Source organism: Lissotriton vulgaris, chromosome 9 (assembly GCF_964263255.1).
Source record: "Lissotriton vulgaris chromosome 9, aLisVul1.2, whole genome shotgun sequence".
Taxonomy (NCBI): Eukaryota; Metazoa; Chordata; class Amphibia; order Caudata; family Salamandridae; genus Lissotriton; species Lissotriton vulgaris.
This window is the reverse complement of record NC_141697.1, coordinates 976,069,276-976,090,166: the sequence shown is the minus strand read 5'-3', so window position 1 is coordinate 976,090,166 and position 20,891 is coordinate 976,069,276. Positions and strand designations below refer to the sequence as shown.

Sequence of the window (20,891 nt, the reverse complement as noted above, 5' to 3'; positions counted from 1 at the left end):
TGCATGGATGAAGGGCAGGAATATTTTGTGGGAAGTATGTAGCACAACTATGGAATTCTGCACCAAGGTCTGAGGACATTTGTGCTGCAACAGAACACATGTTAAAAAGAGCGGGCCAACATGTAGGAGATCAAAGTGACACCACGGGTTAAATGAACACACACTCTCAATCACCTATTGCACAAGAAAGCAATACCTGGAGAAGTCTGGCACCCTTACGACCTCTTCTAATTGAAAAAGTAAATTCGGGTTGGGAGTGGTTGGTTAAAGGGCATTAAGCAGCTGAAAGATTCCAAAGGATCAGCTATGCTGATCATCCTATTAAAAGAGAATGTACAAAGAGGTGGAATGCACATTGTTGAGCGACATCTCTCACTACTGGGCTTAAAACTAAAGGCTGGCCTCCAAGAGTAGAATTTGTGACTGAAAAACCATGCAATTACAGCCCTAGCCACTTTATTTATAGCTACTGATGTTTAGAGGATCCAAAGAGGTTTTTTAGCAGTAGCATCTGAAAATAGTTCTTTAATGAGCCCAGAACAAAAAGCAGTTGAAGAAATGGTCTATGAAAGGAAGAAGTACCAACTTTTGTTAATATTTCAGCTGCACAGGTCAAGAGCAGTGTTGGAAACGTAACCCTTAATTTTTTCCGCTGTCAAAATTCAAACTACACAATTTTCCTCTCCAGAAAATAATTTAGTTATTTTATTAAGAAAAATGAGGGAAAAAAAGATGGCATTCTCTCCTATGCTAGTAGGGAGCACTGGCTTAATTCCTGCACTTGAAGCACAACCACAGTGACTTCACTGGAGCCATTTAGTACCCACTCCGCCTCAACAACGTCAGTTCCTGGTAAATTTCTTCTGTGCCCTTAGAGGCAGAGAAAAGGAATGAAGGGAAAACTTAAGGCAGTCTGGGCAACAATCTGAATTGGAACCTTATTGATGGTGGCCTATGAGTGTCCATCAGAATAGTGAGTTGTGTGGGACCTGTGAGGAATCTGCAAGTAGATAGAGTATCCAAGAGAAAATGTTACCCCTCCCAGGTAATGATCTGAAAGAATAGTCACACAAGGAAATCCTGGCGTAACGAGTATGCAAAATGGTTACACTTCTAATGCTTGGTGAAGGTATGAAGGAACGTGCATGTTGCTGCACGACAGATCTCAGACACAGGAAAACTCGCAGCCAGTGCTGAGCTGTAAGACTTCATCACGGTGGAATGGGTCAGGATTTCCTATGGCGGCTCCTCCTTTGCAAAGGCATAGCACATATTTACACAATATATTATGTATCAGGATAATGTACTCATTCGTTCTCCCTTGCAATTTTTGCTGTCTGTGTATCACAGAAAGAGCTGGTCTTCAAACCTGGTCTCTTTGGTACAGTTGATGTAAAAACTAACTGCTGTTCTGGGATCCAACTGGTGTAACTTCTCCGCTTTATTGGTAGGATGGCTAGGCGAAAAGTAGGTAGGAAGGGTAAAGCAGTCTTGGTCAATCAATTATTGACCGAGATTGCTTTAGTTCCGAGGATCAGCTTAATTGGGAAGAAGCATGTGTATGACAGGAGGACGCTCAGTGCTTGCAACTCACTGACAGCTTCGCAGAGATAATAGCCGTAAAAAAAACTTTTAAACTTCAACAATCTCCACTGACCAATACGGAGCGGCTCAAAAGGAGCATGCATCAAAAAAATCAAAACAAAGTTCAAGTCCTATTAGGGCATGATAAATAGACTTGGCGAAAATATCTTTGTCAGTCTCTTTGAAAACCTAATCGGGATGGCTGGTCTGGTAAATAGATAAACAAAGCCAAGGCTGCAAAGTATCCCTTGAAAATGCCCACCTCACAGCCCTGCTAGGCCAGTGAGAGCACAAAGCTGAGGACTTCCAACAGCCAAGCCTGAGGCAGATCACCATTCTTCTTCATACACCATCCAACAAATCTATTTTACCTTTCACAGCAGACTGACTTGGTGAAGGAACAACAAGCGGACAGCATTATGTTTACCATCTCCACTGGCAGCTGTAAGGAGCTCAGGAACGCCCCACTAGATTACCAGACATTAAGGTGGAGGCTCTGGAAATTGGAAAGCAGTACCTGCTGCTCCAACTGTGAGAAGGGGTACATCTACAGAGGAAGGCAAAGTGGAGGCATAGGAGGGCTGCCTGCCACATCCTCTTGGTCGGTATGTGTCTTGGTCCTGGCGAGTCTTCCTTAGAACTTGAGGAATCAAAGGTTTGATAGAGAACCATGTACTAAAGCACAAAGTTCAACCTCAATCAATTTCTCCTATCACCCCACCCTCCCAAATGTTCTGGCAAATCATACTGGAGGACACAGAGTGTGGAAAATGGGCATTATCGCGAAATGGCAAAGACATTCAGCTGAGAGGTGCCCCAGAGGGCAAAGGTGTGGTGTCTCGTGATCGGCAAGATGAAACCAACTGAGACTGTTGACCTCGGAATCTGGAGTGTCAGTCACATGGCTGGCAACTGAATAGATTCCATGCTGGTGAGTCCAAACCCAGTCTCAAGAGGGAGTGAGAGATCCTTGCCCATCCACAGGCTACTCATGCTCCGTTAAGGGAAAGCATATGCGGAATTGCAGGTGGTAAAGGAAGAGGATGAAGGTTGCTTAATCTGATGGGTCCCATCTTTGACTCTGCTTTTGTAATGCCAGAGCAGCTGATTTTGTTGAGGCTGGCAGGGCTAGTGAGGTCAGAAACTGAAACCCATTGAAACTCCTCAAATCATCTAAAATTGTCAGTCTCTAGTCGGAGACTGGAGGCCCAAAGATCGGGTTGTCACTTTTGGTGCAAAGGAGTAAGGTAACAAATTATGGCACTGTTCTCCTTATATCAGACATCTGACAATAACTGTCTTGATTACATTGGGGCGTATATTATATCTGGGTATGAATGCTAGCAATGTTCTGGTTTTGCCACCTTTTGACAAATCTACATTCAGGTACTGGAAGTGGCAGGAGATAGTTGGAATGACTTGCAAGACTGTGCATAATCACAATCCAACATGTTTATGGGTGTTCACCAACTCCTCCCCAATTTCCACTATAAAAAGCCCCGGAAATGTACACCTGACAAAGGTCATCGGATGACAGGAAATACCCTGACTTCCCCTATGTACCGTAGGTGATGACAGGGCTCTAGGCAAGACTTTGGTACATTTACGGAACACCCAAAGAGAACAACAGGGATGCAACATTTGCGACTAGCTGGTGTTGAGCAACCTGTCATACAGTTACAGGAATACAGAGATCCCGGATCTCCTGAGACAAGTCACAACCACTACCTTCCCCTTGGTGAAGAACTGATGTGCCAATGTCAGTCTGAAAAGGGGGACTGTGATCGAGTAGTGAGTGAACCCTACCACCAAGCACAGGTTCCTCCTATACAACTGCCGATCAGTAAGTGGAATATGCATCCTGCTAGTCTAGGGAGCACCATCCAGTCCCCCACTTCATGTACTAAAAGACCCTGAGAAACGGACAGGCTTTAGATATTTTACTTTCAGAGGTAACAGTTCAAAACCCTGAGGTCTATGATCGGATGAAGACCACCACCCTTCTAGGAAACCAGTAAGTACAGAGAAAAGAAACCTTGCCCAATTTCATGCTGTGGCAGGGTTGACATGTCGAATTGCAGTATTCTCAGATTTTCTTGTGGTTGAAGGGGCTGTGGAGGAGGGATTTATTTGAGAAGTCCTCTTGAAGGGTAGAGCACACCCTCTTCTACAATGCTCCTTTAAGGGAAAACTAAAGCGGCACTCCAGGTGGTGAAATGAAGAGGAGGTGGAGGCTTGAAGAGTCTGATGGACCCATCCTTTGCCTCAGCCTTTGTAATGCCAGAGCAGCTGATTTTGTTACAGGGGAGCCTGGGAGGGCTGGCGCTGTAAGACTTTGAAACGCATCAAAAATCCTCAAAACAACCAAAACTGCTGGTATTCTCTAATTGAAGACGAAAGGCCCAAAGCTCTCGCTCTCTCCACTTTAAATCCCTCAAAGGCACCATCAGCTTTGTTCTTCAAAAGCATTCACCATCAGAAGGTATATCCGTTAGCATTGCTTGGATGCAACCAGAAAAGCCAGCTGACTTAAGCCAAGCATGATTCTGTAAGGTTTCTGAGGAGCCCATGACCCTCCACACTGAATCATCAGTATCTAAGCCATCTTAACTTTGTGTCTAAAGTTATTCTGCCCGTAACAAAGTAACTCCTGAAAATGTTCCTAGAGGCATCCCAATAACTTTGGAGCTGCCATCGCCACTATACCTCACCAAGCTTGGGAGTATATCCCCAGAAAACAATAGCTTTAAGTGAGCGAAAGACTCCGCGAAGAAACTGCCTAATAAGAATATTTTCTTCCCCACTTCTTTGTTTACTTATCTGCTAGGGCAACAGAGAATGAGCCAGGGTTTAGCTTTAAATAGGGTGAGGTCTGTATCACTAGACTGTCTGGACAATAGCGGATCACAATAAAATCTGGTTCTTCAAATGCAAGTCTGTATCTTCTTGATATAAGACAGTTTATTGCTGAGTCTGATTCAACGTCCTCCCACGCAGTCTTTACTGGACCAAAGAACATCTCGGAAAAATGTAACAGAAGTTCAGACTAAGCTGAAGACAATTGCAAGACCTTTGCCATAATATCTAATCTGGTCTCTACATTGGGAAGAGAAAGTTTCAGCAAATTGATAGCCTTTTTGATTACAGCATGAATATAGGCCAACTTCAAGAGGCCGGCCCTGAGAGACAGTCCATTTATATCTCAAGGGAGATATCTATTTCACTATATGGCATTTTGCAGAGCCAAACTGTCTGGAAGAGGGAGGTGGAAGAAAGTTGGCTGCTTCTCTGCTGTCATCAGTGTCTTGCTGATCAATGTCTGGGATCTGAATTGGATTGGAAGAGGGCAGAAGAGGTCATGCATAGTCTTCCATTAGTATGGGTGCGACATATCAGGCTGCTACTCCCTATTCCTTTTCTTCTCCACAATCTGCTCGGCCTCTCTTTTAGACATCTGCAGGATAGCTTAGGACTTTGATACAGGCTGCTCTGCAAGTGGCATTGGAGACGGTGGCCTTGAGGTCAACTTTTGAATCTGTGCCAGTGGGAGGTGACCGGCCAGCATCTCAGCGCTGGAACGGTTACAGTTGCAGCCATAGTTGTTTCCTGTGGAAAAGGGTGGGATGCATAAATAAGGACTAGCCGGCAAAACCCCAAGGGAAGTCCAGAATGGTCCCATGGGACCAAGAAGCATGGCAGAGGGCACTGAGAGAGAGAGAGAAAGAAACTTGTTTATTTAGACCTTGGTCTTTTAAACAGTACAGAACACACGCAATTAGACACAAAAAGTACGGACAGACAAAATTCTACTACATCTTAAATAGGTAAAATTCAATACTTGTTAAAATTAAATTAAAAGAGGGAGACGCCCTCAGAAACACTACATACAATACGCCCTATTTTACAGAAATTTCAAAATCACTAAAAGGATAAGAATAATATTTTCATTTTATAAAACTTTAAAACAATTTAAAATCAGTGCCCCTCTTTCAAAATCACCTTTCCATATTCTTTTAAACTCCTCAAAAATTTACCCAATCCAATTGCAATTTCTAAAGTGGGCATATCGGTAAGTAAACATATCGCCTGGGCACGTGAAGTTATCTTATGTGATAAAAATATCGGGCGTAAAAACTGTTTCCTTATATCCTGTACAAATAAGCAATCAAGTAAAATATGTGCCATATCATGTCTTAGTCCACGCCCACAGTTACAATTACCTTCTGGGCCGATCAATGCAGATTTTAATTTTCCATCTATCTTCCATGGTTTAATCCCAACTCGAGTCCTAAGAATTTCATATCTCAGCACTCGATTGGGCAGAATGTCCAAATACGGGAACCAGCCATCATTAACCCATGACTTTTTTAACCACTGGACCGATTTTTTCCCTGTCATATATTCTTGGTCCTGCGCCCTAGAGAGCGACTGGCCTTGTTCCCTAAGGGTTTTCTTAGTAAACTCGGCTATCAAGGCTTCCTGAGAGAATTTCACATTAAGGCACCCAGTTAATTTCTGCAGGGTTTTATTCACATCCTTTGCCCAGGCAAGGTTACTTATGTGGATCTCATCCCTACACCACTGTGAGACCTTTATTGTCACTCCTGGGTCTTGGCGCTTCCAGAATCTTACCAGGGCCATTTGAGATTGTACGGTCCATGAAGTTAGCCCTAGCTCCATTCTTATTGCCTGAACCATAGTACAATTTGGTAAGGACAATAACATTTTTAAGATTTTTCCCTCTTCCTGGTCCCACTCATGTTTACCGCTCAGGTATAGCACCTCTGCGCCATACAATACTTGGGGGGGGATCATTGCAACAAATGCCTTTATCATTGGTTTATGAGTCATGTCGCCATATTCTTTATTAAACTTTTTCAACCCACATGTGGATGAAAAAGCTTTGGCTCTTTGTGCCTCCAAATGGGTGCGCCAATTTAGCGCACTGTCAAACCAGAGGCCTAGATATTTATACTCCTTAACTGCCTCTAATTTGTTATTACCCAAAAACCAATTAAAGTTCTTCTTGCTCTTTCCAAAACACAAGACCTTGGTTTTTTCCATATTTACAGTCAACTTTTTCCTATCACAATAACCTTTAAAAGCATTTAGCTTCCTTTGAAGTCCTATTTCTGTTTGATCTAGGATCACTAAGTCGTCTGCGTATAATAGGCAAGGCATTTTGTTCCCGCTCATTCTAGGGCTTGCACTTCTTTCTACTTCAAGTGTCGCAGGGAGATCTGCCAGAAAGATTGAAAATAACAGGGGTGCCAGAACACACCCCTGTCTAAGGCCATTCCCTATCAATATCTTCTGGGTTAGTGACCCATGCGAATCTCTAATAACCTGGGCCCAGTTCCCTCTATGGAGATCTTTCAAGATCATCAACAAGCCATCCGGAATTCCGTATCCTATCAAATCCTCCCAGAGTTTGTTCCGGTCCACAGAGTCAAACGCGGCTCGAAAGTCAACAAAAACAACAATGCAACTTCCCGTTTTGTTCTATTGACTTCCGGGCCAACGCCCATAGGGCAAAGCAGTGGTCTATTGTAGAATGGCCTTCCTTGAAGCCGCCCTGTTCCACTGGAATAATTACTCTCTCCTCTGCCCAAGTCTTTAACCTACCTAATATAATTTTTGCAAATATTTTTTCTCCTATATCGAGTAGGTTGATTAATCTATAGTTCCTTGGTGCGTTGACGTCCCCTTTTTTATGGATCGGTCGAATTATCGCACCCTTCCAGCTACTTGGAACTATCCCTGATTCTAGGATTACTAAGAACATTTGGGAGAAGAATTTGGCCCACCAAGATGTCTGTGTCTTGATTATTAGGGCAGGCAGGTTATCTGGGCCGGAGGCTCTTGTTAAATTTAAAGTTTTAATTGTATCAAGTACATTTCTTTCTGAGAAGTCTGGTTTTAGGTCATCTACTAAGCCACTCCAGTCCCTTTGTACTTCCTCTTCAGCTTCACCCCCCAGCGGGTATAGCTCTTTCAAATAATCCACCCAGGCACCCTATTCTACCACGCAGATCATTGACCCAGGTGAGGCTTCTGTTGCTGAGCGGACTAGATTCCAGAATAATCGTATATTCTTGGATTCTATTGCCTCCAGCAATTTCTTCCAGCAATTATCCTTATGGGCTCTTCTTGTGCTATCAAGAAGCATGGTATACTCTTTCTTTAATTTGACAAGATATTCAGCTCTAGATTTATCAAATTTATTGCGCAGACTGCGCTGTTCTCGCCTTAGTTCTCTTTTCTTCTTTAAACAGGCTATATTATACCAGTTTCCCTTCCTAACTTGGGTGGTTTGTACACTCTTGGTGTTCTTTACGTCTGTACTAAGTTCGACCTTGATACTTTGTACCACTTGGTTTAATTTTTCAATGTACCAGGCCAGATCTAGACCAACTATGCACCCTAGAACGATTTTATGTTGGAGCCTGGTTAATTTCTCTATATTTTCTTCGGTTAACCGTGTTGTGATGCGTCTGGGATAGTCCATCTGTGGTATAATTACTTTTTCAGCAATGAATTGATGGGAAAATGCCAGTTCTACTTCTAGAATATTGTGGTCACTTTCTTCTATATGGTTAACCATAAAGCCCTTTATTATATCAAAGTTCCATGCTGGGATAAAGACATAGTCTATGGGGCAATTTTGTGTGCCTTGTTTAAAGGCTTTTTTTGGCCGGTCGATCTTGTGGGTACCTGCCGTTCAGACAAAAGAGACATTTATTCGCTAGGTAATTCCCCAAGCTTACGTCATTCGTTGTACACAGATTTTCTGGAAACTTTGCTTGAGTTATATCATAAGATTCTAAAAAATCCTGATACATGAGATCCTGCCGCATAGGATTAAGTTTATGGTTAAAATCTCCTACTAACAAGAACAAATCTGAAACGTACTTTTCACACAGTAAATCTAAATCATTTTTAAAGTGCGCCATTTCGACTCGATACTCCTCCTTGCCCCCCCATTGCATATATACATTTACAATCAACACATTTTCTTTCTTGTTACTGGCTGTAATTAATGTTATTCTACAGCAGAGCAGCCATTTACATGTTACAGTGAGCCGGGAGAAGTTTTTCACCAAGTTTGTAGATAGTAAAGTCAATAAACCCCCTGCCGGGCGACCTGATCTAGATTTTACTGCCGGTCGATAGGCTTGACAGAAGCCATCCACTACAGGGGGCTCGCCACATAGCCAGGTCTCCTGGATACAGATGATTGCATAATTTTTTGCTAGATCTTTTAGCCGTTCACATTTTATTTGGTTACCTAGCCCATTTATATTCCAGGAGACCATTTTTAAGCCGTGTGGCTGCCCCTTTACCTATTCCACATCACTAAGGGGCCCGAACCTGTTGGATTCCTCTAGGTACCGCTGTGAAGGACCTGGGAGGCTAGTATTAAGACTCCAATTCTTCCAAGAGTCTTCCGAAACAGAATTATTTATTATAATATTATAGTTTCCCGGGCCTTGCCCTAAACCTCTTTCTATAAATCTTACTTGCCTTTTACCAAGTCCTGCATGGTACTTTAAGAACTCATTTCCTTTCTGGACACTTTCTTCAGTCCCTACTTCTTCATCAGGTACTAACCGAATTCCTGCTTTTAATATCTCACTACCAGCTCGTTCAATGGCTATTTTTACCAGCTCAGAATAAACTAGAACCTTAGTAAGCTCTTTTCCATCAAGGTTTGTTTGAAAACCCACCTGTCGGAGATCTTTTGTACAGATTCCTTTCAAGTTAGGGCAATGGGCGAAAGCATTAAGAAGAAGTTCTCTGTTTAGGTACGAGCGCTTCTTCGCTTTTTTCCCTCCCCTTCCCATTTTTACTTGCTCAAAGTAAAGCCATTGGTTTCCTTTAGACTTCATACTATTTATTTTTAATCCCTTTTGTGGATATTGTATTTTAGATTTATCCTCATAGGCTTTCTCATTAAATTGCATCCCCGTATTATTTTGTTTCTTACTGCCATTATCATTTATTACTCGATTCATTGCTGGCTTCTCTGTGTTTCCCATTCTTGTGTTTCCCATTCTTGTATTGCTTGCTCTCACTTTCTTATCATTTGGAGGTTTACATTTTAACTCGTGTTCCATTAGAACTAATGATTCTAATGATTCCTCCACCTCTGACCTTTTTCTCACTACTCTACCTTTACTCTTACTTTGTATGACTCTTCTAACAGGTCTCCCCTGTCTTAATGAAGTATGACTCTTATATACACCCCTCCTTTTTATCAGCATAGGCCATTTTGAGATGTACACTTCATGATTTGTAGCCGGGAGTTCAGTATTCCCAACATCCATCACAATTGGCGTTGCCGCTGGGGGTTCTTTATTCCCAACCTTCCTCTCAATTGGTGTTATATTCTCTGGGTCAGGTACTGGTCTAAGCATTAAGGGCATTTGACACTTGATTCCCTGTAATTCACCCTGAATTTTTAAAAGGTGTGAATTCTGTGATTTTAGTGTATCATGATATAACATTGTCACTTCAAGGATTCCCTAGAGAGTTTTTTGCAATATTAATATCAGATCCAACATTGAGGTGGCCGGATTTGTTGAGGTCTCCGGGATAGTCTGTGAAGACTGATTACCGTCTTTAGTACCCTTGGAACCTAAAGTGTGTTCTTCGTGCACGTCAAGTCCTTTCGAAATTCCATTTAGAGCCAAATCGTTCAAATCCAGGTCATCTTCCTCATCTTCCTCCTCTTGTCCTTGAGTTTCGCTATTTACTTCCTCCGAGTCGTGACGCAAGGGCAACTTTGGGGACGAGGATAGCCTGGGTGTCATTGTTGGGCCATTATGAGTAGTTAGGGACTGTAGTGATTGGTTAATCAGATTTTCAGGGTCCGCCATTTGGTCATCAAAAATGACAGAGGAGCCCCCCTTCCAAAGTTCTTCTCCGGATGCTTCCAGATCTGGTGAGAGGAGCTTAACCGGTGAAAAAAACCCTTTTGAAATGTTTTCCCACAAAGTCTTTCAGGGGGTTAGAGGCTTTGCCACCCATAGGGCCCGCATTCGATTGCTCGTTGGATATTTTCTCTTTTCTCTTTTGGGTGCGTTTAGATTTTGGTTTTGCCTCGAGGTTCCCCGAGCTTCCTCCTGACGAGTCTAAATCCATTGGGGGATTTTTAGAAGTCTTTGTTTTTATCAGACCCAAGGCACTTTTGTTCTTCCTTGGCGCCATCAAGTGGACTTTTTGCTTCAGAGATATGTCAGTGCTTTGTGCCTGTGGTACTCTGGAATGCTCCCCTTTCACAGCTCACACTCCGGAGCTCTTATGGCTCACTAGCGACCTCTGGCGTCCTCAATCCTAACCCTCTTTCCAAACAGATACCGAGCAAGCACACAAGCACTCTGCACTCCTTTCGATGCCCTTTTAGGGCGGGGGGCCGGGGGCCGTGAAAGGCCTAAAACTGTTATTGTACGGACAGGGGAGTTGAGGCAAATGGAGGCAAATAGTGGCAATTTGGTCCTTTAAATAACCGGATACCGCTTACCGGTTTCAAATACCAAAGCCGACCGCTGGGGAATGTAACTGTTGAAATTTTGCAGCTTCCACAAGCTCCTGCAGCCTCTCTACACCTCGCTCGTTCTCCCTCAGTTGAACGGCGAGGACGTTGCCGGTGAGAACGCTGCACCACTCACCGCTCACCTGCTGGCCCCTCCCGCAGCCCGTCTCCTTCTGTCGTCCGCCGCTCTTCGCAAAGTGCGGGTACCAGGGCTCTAGGTCAGGTGAGAGGGTCAGGGGGCCAGAGGGCACTGGCGCATGCCAGAAGATCTTTATCATGGCACTGATAAATAGAGCTGTATTGGCCCCAGCACTGGAATCCCCAGATAACCTGGGCCAGTGCCAAAATGACAATGCAGACAGAAAGGCCACTAAGGCTGGCACTGCCAGAAGATGTCCTCTATGCAAAGAGTCTATCAACTCCAGATCAAAGGACGACTCTAGAGGAGGCAGGGAAACGTGTGGAGACTTACCTCTAGACTCAAGATACTGTTGAAGTGAATCCTCCCCATGCGTCCTGTTCTTGTGTTTCCTCAGTTCACTTTGTGCTCGATTTTGGGCTTGGGGTGACGAGGACACACAGCTCGCACAACCAAGTCTCCACCCCAGGCAGGCATTATTGGGGTCTGAAACAGACATTTTCCCATTAAAGTCCCTACAGGGCTTAAACCCCTATAAGGTGATATCTCTACGCACTGCACTCAGAAAAACGTTTTGAGACTTGGAATTTTCTCGAAGAAAATCAGCAAAGTGATATAAAATAAAGGAGAGTAATTCCAGTTCCATGCTGAAGGTTGCGGTAAAAATTGAACGGATGTTGGTACACTGAGGTGAGTGCATTATTGTGATAGAAATGTCACCTTTGCCATTATTACTGGCACCAAGATGCGCCCAGAGCCCCCGGCCAAACAGAGCTTGAGAAAAGTTCCCAGATGCAGTTCTGGCACCTGGGGATATTAAACAGGTGAAGAATCTGCTGGTAGAAATATGCACCTGTAAAAATTAACATTTCCAATATAATAAAGAAAATCAAGGAAAAGCTGTCAGGTCTCATTACTCAAATCTAAATTCTAAAAGGTATGTTTTATACTTACGTCATGGCAAAGAGGATTCCCAAAGAAAAGTAGATAGCATGTAAAAGACCTTAACAACGCATATCAATACAACTTATTCATGTCTTGGACACCATCATTTTACTCCAGCATTTTGAAAGTGTATATTTTCCTTAAAGTTTACCTCTACAGTATCTGCTCCTGTAACTGCATGAAGTATAAATTTGACAATAACAGGTAAATCTTCAAGCTCTACTGCAGACAGAGTAGACATAACAGACTGACGAACCTATGGAAGAAAAAAATATTTTCAGCCTTAATAACCGGGTATTAAACAAATTCAATTAATTGTTTGGTGGTCAGTTATTATATTAATTAATTGTTTGGTGGTCAGTTATATATTATATTATAGCAATACATACAAGCATCAGTGCACCGAAAAATCAATCATTACATTTTCATGAATTAGCTTAGAGCCTGCATCGGACTTAAGCATTCTTAGTACCTTGTTTTCTTAACAATGACCATCATCAGACTCTAGCTCTCAACATTGAAGTGTCCTTGTAGCAAGAATACTTTGTCCACATACACATGAGGAGTAAATTTACAGCATGTGTCAGTGGCGATATTTATACTGACACACCGTGGAGAGCCTGTTCTTTATTGGATGCTATTCCTGTGGGCTTCATTTTAAAAGTATCTGTCGATAAAAAGTTAAAGTGTTTTGCAGGTTTGCAGCATTAAACAGCCTGCCCAGAGGAAAGAGATTAACACCCTCCACTACAGCTTTTCTTCTTGGAGCCTTCTCATGTGGCAGCTTTCCATTTGTTGTTATAGCAACATACAAAATGGAGCAGAATATCTCCACAATGGGTAATGGTAGGCAGCTTATATATGGCTGGTTTTGTGTGTTCCTGGCAGCATAATATTTCACCTAGACATGTTAACAGACCTTGATGGACTTCAGACTGCCAGGTCTGAATCTGGCTGAGGAGACTGTTGATTGACAGAAGTAAGTAAGTAAAGACAGTACATTTCAAAAGCATGGGAATCCCAACTAGGCACTCAAATCCACCCAGTAGGCAAAGCAGAGAAACAGGCACATTTTCGAAGATGGCTGTGGTTCATTCAGGTCTTCTGGCTCTCTGTGGCCAGCAAAATGGGGTCCAGGGAGAACCACACAAAGTGCAAGAACTACGTATGAATCAGACAGTACAAGGATTGCGGCTAACTTCTTTGCTGCCTTTCGCCTTGTTTTTCATATGCAGTAGGCAGAAGTAGATCAGCAAAATGTCATCAACTTGTGCTTCGATCTACTTGAGCCTATCAATGTAATAGATACATGCCCAGCCATGCTCATCAGATGTCCAGGAAGGTTGGCAGTGGAATTAAAACCATAGCACAAAATAGTTGGAAAAAACAAAACGTAGGCGTCCAGATATTCCATTAATTAGTCCCTGCCTCTGATCTTATGATATGCAATGGCAAGTTTAAAGTGTCCAGGATCATCTGCACGAAGTGGGATTAGGGGCCATCACTACAAGATGAATTTCAGATAATAACTTGCACTTGCAGGTAGGTCCATGGCAGCTCCCTGCAGACTCATCAACTGTTATACCGCTAATTAATGAGGAGGTACAATACATAACACTCTATACCAAGAAGATGTCACTCTGACGTTATTCTGTAAGGAGGGTCTCTAGTAAAGAGGACTCAAAAGACCAGGTACAGCTGCACTAACATGAGGGCAGTAGAGATTGTATGTAGCAGAACAACTGAAGCAAGTAAGTGTGAACATCATACCACCTATAAACAATTATTAAATATATTGGGTCAGGCCAAGAAGGGCCATGAAGCACAATATCGAATGGAATGAGCCCAAAAAGAGAGGAAAATGAGGAAGCGGGGGAAGGGGCCTTTCCCTTCACCTATGAAATGTACTGCTGTAATAAGGAGGAAGAAGCCAGTAAGGCAACAAAAATCAGTCCAGGTCTTTTCAGGACATTACGTGGCATAAACAGTCCAATGTAATTCATAGGAGTTCCTTAAAAGCCCTTTAAACAAAGTCAAAATGCCCCAGGGTAAAATCAACATGACTCAACAACTCAGACAATCACAAAAAGATTAAACCCATAACCCAAGAAAACATGCAAACAGCACTTAGCTAATCCCTTCAATAGAAATTTCCTACAGAATCGGTTTGATGGTGCAAGAGTGAAAGTCTGTACAAAAGATGACAAATTCCACTTCTCACCTATCTCCAAAAGAAGTAAATTAACTCATCGCAGGAAGGCCAAAACGGGGCATAGCTTGGAGACCAGTCACCAAAGAAAGTTTAAAAGCAGCAGCTGAACATATTATAAGAGGCAAACCCAAAGGGAGCAATTGCACACCTCATATACACCTATCTCTACAGCTAGGATAGATTCTTTACTAAATGGGTAGTGAATTTAAATATGGTAACGCATCTGAGACACTGACATATTGATCTGAATGATGGCACTGAGTCGAAAAAATGCGCCTGATGTAATATATTTATGGAACCCTTGAGTCAGTTAGAAATATGTCAGTTGCAGGACAACGAAAAATGCTACATGATTACGCAATGTTTTTATTAATGTCAATATATTAATGCAAGAATAGCTCCAGATGGTATATTGATTGTATATTCATGTTAATACTATTTGATGCATGTGAAATTAATAACAGGTGGCTTGTAAAACTTTAAATAAAGAGGTTAAGAAAAAAAACAGCGGTTGTAATATACATTTTCTGATACTGCTCGATTTCTTGCCCGTAGAAGGTTTCAAAAAACCTTGAAGATAACATAGAAGTGATGGGTGAAAAAGCTTGCACATAGTCTGAGCCACTGGCAATAGATCAGGGCAGCATTACAGTTTATCTTTTTTTTACCAATATGCCACTCCAGACAAAGACCAGCAGTATGCAAATCATCCTTGATCCCAATAGGAACAGTCCTGCCAGATCCTCTTTGGACAGAAACACAAGCAACCCAGACCAATTTTACTATCTTCTCGTAGACTGCTAGGACCAGGTCCCATTTTGCTTCATTAAAAGGCATACACAAAACTGCATCACTCTTAGAAGTGTGACCCTAAATGTCCACCAAAGCTCACATGAAATATAACAATGAAGGCATCAAAATAGGTGCTCTTTGAATAGTATTCAAAAAGAACAATTGATGGACAGAATACAGAACAATGTCATACATTCACCACAGTACAGAGATCTGGGCCTAAATCCATCGTTTCTTTGCTCACCATGCCATTCCATTCCAGTTTGGGCCCAGCTATATGCAAATCAGTCTTGACCCTGTGCCCCATGGGAACAGTCCAGCCCGAACTGCAAGCTAGGTCCTCCCTGGGCTGGAAACAAGCATCCTAGGACCTGTTTCGGGGCATCGCCCTTCATCAGCCAGGCTAGCTTTAATCCAGTGGTGTAGTGAGCACAGGACCCACGATGGGTTGACTGGGGGTGAGTGCTTGCAATGTTCAACTTTCCGTCCATCATCCCCTTTGGTTTTGCTTTGTTCGCCCTAAGTTGGCAGGGTATGCCCAGACGGGGGTCCCTTGCTCACTTTGCCACTGGATTCAAGCTAGCCTGGCTGATGACGGCTGATTAGACAGAAACCGGTCCCAGGATGCTTGTGTCCGCTCCAGGGAAGACATGGCTTGGCAGTTCGGGCTGGACTGTTCCCATGAGGCACAGGGTCAGACTAATTTGCACATGGCCATGTCTGAACTGGGGTGGCGGAGTGAGCTTAAGAATGATGATGGATTAAACCCAGATCAGTTGATTGGGGGTGAGTGCTTGCAATGTTCAACACTCCGTCCATCATCCCCTTTGGTTTTGCTTTGAATAGTATTCAGCGCATAGAACAGAAAGTTAATCAGGTCTTGTAGACATTTGAGAACAACATCCAGTGGATGCATACTGGACTACTTGCACCTTGTGTCTTGCATCAAGGTTGGATTTATCCCAATGCGGGCCACAATTCTAAATAACTGATTCCTCCTGTGCATCCGGACAGCAGTCCTAATAAAGTGGAGGTCAAAATGAGGTCCTTCTCAGGAAGTAGGACAATATTCGAAGGATTACATGTCTTTCTGAGGAGGCAGATTGATTGGTTGTCCTCAACAAGTAACACAGCTCCTTAAAATAGAGGACAACGTCCTATAATTTAACATTTGGAATTTCAATGCACATGAATTTTGTTGATTTTGAACATATGAAAGCAACTTCAGCATCTTTACATGGAGTGAAGCATCGCTTAATAAATTTGGATATTTGGAGGAGGAGCTACGCGGGCATCCAAGATGGTCGCGTGAGCAGAGAGCTCCCGAGACCCGCACCGCTCTTCTTGATTTATCCTTCAGTTATCCTGGTCACTTCGACAGGCTTTTGAAGTGTTACTCTTGCTGATGCTGCTGAACTTTTTTGGGCCGAGATCGGACTTCGGGGACCATTTTTACATCGTCTCTAACTTCCTGGCCTAGCCCCGGACGGGACCGGGGACTCTGCTGCCTTGGATGGCCGAGCAGTAATGCAACAACAACGGATGCCTGGCATTTGCTTCACCGGTGATGTGCCACTTTCACTTTCGGTTTCTGGTCCTCCCGTGTCCTGACTTCCTGTGACCTGCTCTTCGATCCTGGTTTTCTGTTCTCACTGGCAACACGCTTTTTCGCAGTGCCGGCTCAGTGGCCTGCAACAATTTCTTGCAAAAACCAGACTTTCGAGATCGAGAATCGCTGATATCCCGTCGCACCCGGGTTGTCCCCGTGGGGTGCTGAAATCAACATGGCGACGAAACCCGAGATGGAGAAGCGCAGAAAGGCTACTACTCGTGGGGGGTCGGTCCAGTCCAACGTGATCGACCGCTACACGCAACCGAGAGGTTCCCCCAGTGCTGCCAGCCGTGGCTTGGAAGACCCAAAGACGGACATGGCGACCTCCTCGGAAGTGTCACTTCAGGACCTACTGGCCGCCATTGCGGGGCTCAAGGCCGATATGAGTCAGCAGTAGGAGGCCATCGTGTCGAAGATAGACACGGTGGCGGTTGATGTTACTCTTATTCGAGCCGACCTGGCCAAGACGAACGAGAGGGTCAAGGCGCTGGACCTGAAGGCATCCAGCCTGGTGACGGACATGGCGGAAGCGCAGTCGGAGATTGGGAATTTGGGTTCATCGCAAGACCAGTTGGCCAAACGCATGGAGGACTACGACAATAGGGCCCGGCGGAACAACATTCGCCTAGTCGGAGTGCCGGAGGACAATGGTGTTGCCTCGATCGATCTACTGGTTGAGGAGCTCATTGTCGCTAAACTCGCTCCCGCATGCCTTAGCAAGTTTTTTGCGGTCGAGCGTGCTTATCGCTTCCCGGGTGGACAGGTAAAGCCGGGGGGACCCCCGAGGCCTATAATTGCTAGGCTGTTCCACTTTCGAGACAGGGACGCCGGCCCGTTGAAGTTCGATAATAACTCTGTCTCGATCTATCCTGACTTCACTCCTCAAGTGCAACGGCAACGTTCTGGATTCCTTGGAGTGAAGCGTCGCTTGAGAGATTTGGGACTAAAATATGCTATGTTATTTCCCGCTCGCCTGCGTATCGAATACAGGGAACGTGCTTACTTCTTTGATCTACCGGATAGTGCCAGTGACTGGTTGGACTCGTTGCCAAAGGATGACACCGAGAGCGGAGGCCCCGGAGGCGCGGACGGCGGTGCAACGGCGCAGGACTGAATTCGGGCCCCAGAGGTCCAGTTTTGAATCATAAACTTTCCAGAGTAACTTTTATCGTATGCTCAATGTTTATGCCCGGGGTGGGGTGGGTTGGGGTAGTTACTCCCTTCCTCCTCGGGGGTTTCTTTGTGTAGATCAGATGGGGCGACAGGCACACTGCAGTTTGGGGTGGCTCTTTAGTCAGCAGGGGTGCAGGGTGGGGGGCGTTGTAACAGGTTCATGGTTGGGGATTGGCTGGTGGGGACTTGGTTGTGTTGCGTGTTTCTTGTTTTTCTTTTCACGTGGTACACTATTGATTGCGTACATCCTTGATCTGAGGTTCCGGGAAGGGGTTGGGTTGGGTCGCTCTTCTTGGGATGGAGGGGGGGGGGGGGGGTGAGATTAAGGTTCTTTCTTGGAACGTCAATGGTTTGGGAGACAGAATTAAACGTGGCATTGTGTTGCAATTTATAAGGCGTCATGCCCCTGATGTTGTGTTACTTCCAGAAACCCATTTGATTGGTAATGCCTGTAAAGCTCTTGACCGTCGTGGAAACCGGTTGGTCGCCCATGCTGGTTTTACGTCCGGCTCCCAAGGAGTGGGTATAATGGTTAAATCCTCCTTGGCCCTTGAGATTGATGATGTCGCCCTTGATGATCGGGGACGCTATGCTGCTGTCTCGGGGAGATGGGAGGGGAAGCTAATTGTGATAGTGGCTGTATATATTCCCCCGGGGCTACAGGCAACTACATATGCTGATCTCGGCAAGACTCTTCTTGGACTCCCTGATGGCCTACTGATTATGGGTGGGAATTTTAATTCTGTGATGTCTGGTGATTGTGATCGACTGCCCCCTAGAGTTCTGCCGCTGTCCCAGATGTGGCTGACTGATATGGCCGAAACTTTTGGTCTGGTGGAAGTCTGGCGCTCGCTGCACCCCACACAGACGCAATACACTTTCCACTCTGGTGCGCATGGCAGCCTCTCGAGTATAGACTACTTTTTCATGCTGACCTCTAACCTATCCTTGGTGCGGGAAGTTCGGCATCTCCCCCGGGGTATTTCAGATCATTCCCCTTTGTTGCTTGAGGGTTCTGTGGGTGGTTTTTCTGGTAGCAGAGTTCCCCCTGTCCCGCCCTGGCACTTTCGGAACCCCCGGCTCCGCTCAGATTTGGTGAAGGCTATCGATTGCTACTTCAATGAGAATGTGGGTTCGGTTTCTTCCCCTACGACTCTTTGGGAGGCCTTTAAAACTGTCATCCGGGGATCCGCACGGTCTCTTATTGCAGCTGAAAGGAAAGCTAGGAGGGAGGCCGTGCTGGCTCTTGAGACCGAAATAGCCACACTCGAAAGTGAGTTGGGTGGGGATGACACGCCTGCGCTCCTACACACTTTGGAACTGAAACAGGCGAATTATAGAGCCTGTGTGACTGATGCTGCTAAGGTGATGCGTGTGAATCAGCTGGGCCGTTTGTATGATGTGGGTGACAAGGCTAGCAAACTCCTTGCGTGGCTGGATAAGGCTGAAGGAATGAATCGTGTGGTACCCATTATTACCCGTGAGTCTGGTGAATGTGTGTCTGACCCCGGTGAGATTGTTGACTGTTTCGTGGACCATTTCCGAAAGGTTTATACCCCGGTGAGTGATCGTGATGAGGCCGACTCCCGTTTACTGTTGCGCGATATTGCTCTTCCTTGTGTCTCGCAAGAGGATGGATTGGCTCTGGAAGCTCCTTTTACAGTGGACGAGATCGCCCTCGCCATCAGATCCTTGCGTTCGGGTAAGGCGATGGGACCTAATGGTTTGCCTATCGAGCTCTATAAACTCCGTCCAGACAAAATGGCCGCCCACTTGCGGACCATGTTTCTGGACGCATTTGAGGCTGGAGTCCTTCCGTCCGAACAGCGCCTGGCCACCATAGTGGTCATTTATAAAGACGGTAAGCCTTGTGACCGCTGCACCTCCGACCGCCCCATTTCATTACTGAACGCGGAACCCAAAATCCTTGCCAAGGTCCTGGCCAATCGGTTGTTGACTGTGATCTGTGACTTGATACATCCGGATCAATCCGGCTTCATACCCCATCGGAACACGGCCCTTAATCTGCGTAGACTCCACGGCGTTCTCGCGAGAGCAGCAACTCTCGCTGAGCCAGCGGTGGTGGCCTCCTTAGACGCTACCATGGCCTTTGACACCATTGAATGGCCATATCTATGGGCGGCCCTTTCGAAATTTGGCTTCGGCCCTAACTTCATTGCGTGGGTGAGGCTCCTGTACGAACAACCGTTGGCTCAAGTTGTAGTGAATGGCAGAAGCTCCGACCCATTTCCATTGGGACGAGGCACCCGTCAGGGGTGTCCGCTTTCCCCACTTCTGTTTGCACTGGCGCTCGAGCCCCTAGCGGCGTGGCTCCGGTGGGAACCCTGGATTAAAGGCATCCGGTGGGCGCCGGATTTGGAAGATCGCGTCTCGCTCTACGCCGACGACATCCTTCTTTATTTCACCTCCCCCCAGAAATCTTTGAACGTGCTCTTTGACGTTCTCACTTCTTTTGGTAAGAACTCCGGACTGGTTATCAATTGGACCAAGTCCTGTGTTTACGTCATAGCGGGGGTGTTACCACCACTGCCTCGTAGGTTCCCAATTCAGGTGGCGGAAGATGGTTTCAAATATCTGGGGATCTATGTCTCCATGGTTTCCGCGGTGCGATACGATCGGAATCTCTATGCCCCCCTCCGTCGCCTCAAGCAAGATGTGAGGCGGTGGCGTGAACTGCCCTTGTCCCCGTTGGGGCGAGCAGCACTTTTTAAAATGATGTCGCTCCCTAGATTTCTTTACGCCTTACAGAATTTGTTCGACCCAGTCCCTGCTCGCTATTTTCGTGAAATCGAAAGCCTACAGCTGCAATTGATTTGGGACGGACGCGCCCGTATCGCATTATCTAAACTTACACTCCCCTGGTACGATGGCGGTATCG

The 20,891-nt window shown here is 45.1% G+C and overlaps 1 protein-coding gene across 1 annotated transcript in view; it reads right to left on the bottom strand.

The window, feature by feature from the left end:
- Window positions 1-20,891, bottom strand: part of FANCD2 (FA complementation group D2) — a 1,101,131-nt gene that overhangs the window by 943,237 nt on the left and 137,003 nt on the right. The window contains exon 11 of the mRNA XM_086938826.1: window positions 12,355-12,459. Within this exon, the coding sequence (XP_086794952.1) occupies window positions 12,355-12,459 (105 nt within the window). The remainder of the gene's footprint in view (window positions 1-12,354; window positions 12,460-20,891) is intronic.